Source organism: Photinus pyralis, unplaced genomic scaffold (genome assembly GCF_008802855.1).
Source record: "Photinus pyralis isolate 1611_PpyrPB1 unplaced genomic scaffold, Ppyr1.3 Ppyr1.4_LG4, whole genome shotgun sequence".
In the NCBI taxonomy this organism is placed as follows: Eukaryota; Metazoa; Arthropoda; class Insecta; order Coleoptera; family Lampyridae; genus Photinus; species Photinus pyralis.
Window position 1 is genome coordinate 47,436,570 of NW_022170511.1, and position 5,909 is coordinate 47,442,478.

The 5,909-nt window shown below is 34.0% G+C and overlaps 1 protein-coding gene across 2 annotated transcripts; it reads right to left on the bottom strand.

Moving 5' to 3' along the window:
* On the bottom strand, positions 1–1,363 carry LOC116169547. Of its 2 annotated transcripts, none has more exons than XM_031485662.1 (4): positions 1,308–1,363; positions 1,087–1,239; positions 863–1,038; positions 1–196 (listed from the first exon to the last, which is right to left on the bottom strand). In XM_031485662.1, the coding sequence occupies exons 2-4, from the start codon at positions 1,222–1,224 to the stop codon at positions 175–177; spliced, it is 336 nt and encodes a 111-aa protein (XP_031341522.1). In that variant the 5' UTR covers positions 1,225–1,239; positions 1,308–1,363; the 3' UTR covers positions 1–174. The 2 variants fall into 2 exon arrangements, with proteins under 2 accessions (XP_031341522.1, XP_031341523.1); XM_031485663.1 differs by having other exon boundaries at positions 1,286–1,335.
* Positions 1,364–5,909: the final 4,546 nt, after the last annotated feature.

Here is a 5,909-nt window from a genome sequence, read left to right on the forward strand (position 1 = left end):
TGAGATAACACAGATTTATATTTTACAATATATAGCTAACAAGGAAGACTAATAATAGTCGCTTGACATTAATTACATTAGGTTTCTGCCTAGCCTAGTAGGTACTTTTATTTACAATAATAATGTGCAATAATTAGGAGTGTTCCTTCATTGATTATTTAATTCGTTGAAACTCTAGATGAAAGATGGGGTTACTCTGTAATAAGAAATGTTTGAAATGATTTCTACTATAATCAAAAGAGATAATTGTTTTACAATTATTTAAACAACTTTATCCGAGACTTTATCCATGATGGTGTACCTGATAAAAGTTTGAGACACACATCTTGAACAAAGTGTCAAATGATAAGGTATTCTGGATATGGATACACTACTGATACAACATATCAATGGACTGAAGATATGTACATGTTACAGATTTTCCCTTAAGGGAGTTAACAGAATACATTATCAACACCCTAATCATAGGACAATAATTCATTGATAAGATTTGATGTTTTGAGTGTATATCTAATAATCCATAAAATTTCATTACCAATCATCCACAGATTACCACATATACAGAGATGCCATAATTAAATTTGCATTAGCATTACTGTACCTTAGCAACATGGTATTGTGTAGAATTTCTATCTAAAAAATTGTACAAATAACAATGTTGTTACAAAATGTGCATGACAAAATTTAGCATGTTGTCAGATGGCCTTTATACAAAAATAAATTAAAAAAATTATGACTTTCATTATGTGCAGGGGAAAACTAATCTTTTTCAATCACGTTTGTTCTACACAAGAAATGTCGCATCACTGCTTGTTCTCCACAGTTCGATCGTTACCATCCTGATTATTCTTTCAACCCCTACCTTTGCATGGCTCGCACTTGTTCTTTGACTTCCTCGATTTGCTGTGCAGATCGCATAATAGAATCATACTGATAGCCAAAATGTATATGCAAAAGTTGCAATTTCTTCAAGTTAGCTTCACTGTTATCCAAGGCGTGCTCTTGTAAAGCGAAATTACGAGCTGAATGCATTATTATCTATAATCAACTGATGTAAAGTGATGGAACAACTATCTAAACCAATACCTCGCTACTTTTTGACCCCTTAATGATGTGCCTTGCTAGGGAAGCTACATTGTTGACGTTGACTTGCACTCGATCAGCTAAACGCATTTTAGAATCGGCAAACAGAGATCTAGCGCTTGTACTACTCGCAGATGCCATATTCAATTCTTCTCACTGAAACGTTAAGTTTATTATTTCAAAACTTTTGATTCTAATATACATTATGATAAAATAATTCTAACCTTCAATTAAATCTAAAAACAAAACAAGATCGATGACTGTCAAGTGTCAAATTTGTATTTCAGATGACATGACAACAATGCAGAGGAGTCAATTTTCATACAAGGAACTACTCTCATACATTTTATAAATTAAAACAATAGAATGATTAATTTTAAACGTCTCGCCAGGAAAGATTGCCGGTCACAGAACACTTGAACTTCCGGGATAGTGTCGTGTCAATGTTGAACAAAAAAACTTTTCGTTCAACATTGACACGATTCTATTCCGGAAGTCGCTCGCATCTTAAGAAAAACATAGATTGTAGATCGACACAAGGTGTGCTGTGACTGGCAATCTTTCCTGGCGAGAGTAATATGTTGAAAGCAAACAAGTTGACATAGTGAGTGAGTGATAGGTTGGATCGGTAAAATCAAAGCAGGATATACTTATAATTACAAGCCGTGCAGATGTAAATTTGGAAACGATAAACTGAATATAAAACGGTCCTTATTACATACATTAATTTATAACATCAGTATTAATATTTATCACTATACTTGCAATCACATGTATAATACCTACTTAAATAAAATTGAAACAGAAGCGTGGATTTCATTCACAAATTTTACCACATGGATGTTAAAAACTGGCGTTAGATACAATTCAATTTACTTAATATATCAAATATTAAACCTTCTCGAAAAAAAATTTTGAAGGCATATACAACTTCACAGAAAAAGTTTGTCACACTTGTTTTAATTCCTTATCATGGCAAATACATTGTGATGTCTCGATAACGTTCTAGAAGGTTCGCAACAATATGTTGAAATTACCTTCGAATTGTTTTTGAGGTATCTATTATTTGTAACGAAGCACCCGGAATTTCTGAGTGGAGTTTGCCGTTTACGAGGACCACCCGGTATAGTACCGATTGGTTAGGGGCTTCGTTACGCAAGAAAACCATGATTTCGAGAAGTTTCCGCGATGTCATGAAGACAAGGGGATACCGTAATTAATTAACCCGTTAATGTTGGAATTTTGGAATTATTTTTGTAACTCTTAAACGAAGGGTCTTGTTCTGGAGAAGACGAAGGACAATTAATATGTTTTGGTTTCAGCGCCGTTAATTGTTTATAAGCTGATTTAGTTCCCAATAATAAGTAAAAGCAAGGATAGAACAAGTTCGAAGCGAGTTGTTTTGCCCGCTATCAGTTAGTGTCGTGCCTGCAAAAATTAAATAACCGCCACCTGCTCTGAGTCCGAAAACATACCTACAGTTAATTAATGTAATAAGTCCATTCCATGAGCTTTCGTTGTGTCTTTTAAGTATGTATAATTAGCATGCACTAATTAAATGAATTATATTTAAGGAGCGCCAATTGAGACGATTGTGGTATCAAACTTTGCGCACTTAATTAAGGAATCGATTCCCAGATGTTCGGGAATTTTAGGACGAACAGGAGCCGAGTAATTAATTCAAAATGGAATTGATTTGGTTTCGATTTCGTATTGTATACGCGACGGTTTGGATTTTCTGTGTTCCACTTCTACCAAATTGGGTTACCTTTATTAGGCCGGGCGCTAAAGGGTTTGAGCATGCACTGGAAGTCTAACGCAGTTTGACTTTTGATTATTGTTGGGAGCATATAGTAGATGCAAAAAATCGATGTCGTCGCATTTCCGCGGTGGGCATCACATGAGGGGGAGGGGGCAAAGTCGCGCGCGTGGCGATTCACTTTATCCTTTATAACTCAAAGACGGTAATAGTTGGAGCACTGCTTGAAGTGGCTATTTACAGCTACTTGTATTACCTACAAAAAAGGCCCTAAGGATAAAAGTCGTACCTCTAACTGTTTTGTTACAAATAAATTATTTTGGAATATACAGGGTGTTACACGACCGTTCGAAAAAAAAAAATCGGGTTGTAGAGGGCATCAAAACAAGCACTTTTTCCAAATAAACCGAGGGTCCAACGTGTTTCGTTTGGGAGCCACCCCCCAAAGAGTGTTGAAATCTGCATTTCTTCTTTAATTTTTTTCTCAGCAACCATAAGAGTTACAAAGTCGGGTGGCATGTCTTTGAATAGGTTTTTGGGTATGCTCTTTCCGATTTTGCAATTTTTTTTCAAAATTCCTACCCCTAAAGGGCGCACCCCTAAACTAGGGTGCAAAAAAATTTCGACGAAATTTGGTATCTGGGGGTTTTTTAACATGAAAATCACGAATCTGAAATTAGTTTTTGAAAATTCGAAAAAAAAAGTTCCACTGCAATTCTTGGCGGGACAACGAAAATAGAGATAATTCCACGAAATTTGTTGTGTACATACTAAACGAGTTAAGGAACAAAACTGTCGAACAGTTTTTTAAAATAACTTTTCAAACAAAAGTTATACTCATTTGAATGTTGGTCCTTCGGGTCGCGAAGTGTCCCAAGCCTACTAGTAAGCCAGGAGCGTGTTCTTTTGGAAGTTATTTTTCAACCTAAGATTATGAAAATTTTTGATCATAGTGAAAAAGTATCATACGGAAAGTGATTTGACTTTTTCCCCTACCTTATTTAGATAATAAATAATCGATCAGCGCTTTAAGATACCTTGGTAGGTGTTTTAATCGATACATCGAATTTTTTAATCATTTAATGACCGAATTAATTCCAAATAACAAAATATCGACTCAAACCGTTAATCTTTTGTTTTTGCGACATTGTCAACCAACACATGCGAAATTATGGCTTACTAGTAGGCTTGGGACACTTCGCGACCCGAAGGACCAACATTCAAATGAGTATAACTTTTGTTTGAAAAGTTATTTTAAAAAACTGTTCGACAGTTTTGTTCCTTAACTCGTTTAGTATGTACACAACAAATTTCGTGGAATTATCTCTATTTTCGTTGTCCCGCCAAGAATTGCAGTGGAACTTTTTTTTTCGAATTTTCAAAAACTAATTTCAGATTCGTGATTTTCATGTTAAAAAACCCCCAGATACCAAATTTCGTCGAAATCAGAATTTTTTTTTGCACCCTAGTTTAGGGGTGCGCCCTTTAGGGGTAGGAATTTTGAAAAAAAAATTGCAAAATCGGAAAGAGCATACCCAAAAACCTATTCAAAGACATGCCACCCGACTTTGTAACTCTTATGGTTGCTGAGAAAAAAATTAAAGAAGAAATGCAGATTTCAACACTCTTTGGGGGGTGGCTCCCAAACGAAACACGTTGGACCCTCGGTTTATTTGGAAAAAGTGCTTGTTTTGATGCCCTCTATAACAACCCGATTTTTTTTTTCGAACGGTCGTGTAACACCCTGTATAGCTCCCTTAAGAGATACGGATAAGAAAACAAAAAATTGTCAAATTCAGAATAACCCTATATTTTCTTAGTTAAAATAGATACAGAAATATGTTTATTACAAAAGTATATTTATAATAATTGTTGAATAATCAGCCGATTGCAACATAAGTATACGGGACCAGAAAAAAAGTTATCGAACCTAACTAACATTTTTTTAAAATAGAACACCCTATATATTTTAATATATTAAATTCTCTTTTCAAAAGTATAACACAGAAGTGATGATAGTCAAAAACAATTCAAATGATTCAAAAAAATTCTATCAAGGATATGTACTAATTAATCAGGTCAAATCCAAACTAATTAATTGTGGCGAGTTTTGGAACGATTTGAGATGCGGGAAGATTGCCAACGTGCCAAGTTAATATTTAATAGATAATAATAACTTATTTGACTAATTACAAAACACTTCTTTTGTTCGGTAGTAAATAAACGCAGGTGAGCAACCATGAAATAATTGCCTTCCAAGTTCTATGTCAGTCCCTTGTAAGTAAAGGAATGCGCTTGTATGAATTTCTAATTATGGTTATTTGCTTGGCGGTGTATATAATTTTGCATTTTAAATAGAGGAATGGAACTATATGCATATATATATACATAGAACGGCAACAACAAGATATTGAAAAATCGAGATTATGTACACGATTAAATTGATCAAAAATTATTCTCAACTGCTCCTTAATTATCTGGATCTTTTGTACGCGTATATACGTGTATTAGACGTACTTTGAAAATATTTACTGTTAGACAGTCCATTTAACCTTTTCACGTTAAAGTTGACGTTTCTTGATGATCATTATTCAAAGTGTTGTCTAGTTTTAAAAAATTGCTTATAGTTTCGTATTTAAGGTTAAATCATTACCGTTATATCTGATGTACGAATTTTAATTTAAGAGTAATTAAAATACCGTAAAATTTGATGAAATACCTTTCTATAAGCTGACATTCGGATATATCCAATTCGTAAATGGCAAAATGCAGCGAAATGCAATTTTCGAGTCGAATATTTAACATTTTTCTCACATACTTGTGGTTTTGTTTTATCCTTGCTTATACTTTCGAATTTCGATGAAAGAAGGCGATATACGTATACAACGCATTAAGCATTTACATTAGGTTGGGCATAAATTAAATCATTTGTTGCAATTGCTGTATGACCACCCTGTATATAGGTAACTATACGTTAGTTTGTTTTATTGGGCATTGTTTATCCATTTTACATAGATTCGAGAATTTTAGATGCCCTTTTGTCAGTTTTGTGAAACTAACCCTTAAG

Excerpts from the sequence above, each read along its gene's own strand:
- LOC116169547 (XM_031485662.1), bottom strand. The coding sequence starts at position 1,224 with ATGGCATCTGCGAGTAGTACAAGCGCTAGATCTCTGTTTGCCGATTCT. Across the intron at positions 1,039-1,086 it reads AGGGGTCAAAAAGTAGCGAG|ATAATAATGCATTCAGCTCG; the intron begins GTATTGGTTTAG and ends AGTTGATTATAG. Across the intron at positions 197-862 it reads CAAGTGCGAGCCATGCAAAG|AGTAACCCCATCTTTCATCT; the intron begins GTAGGGGTTGAA and ends TTCTTATTACAG.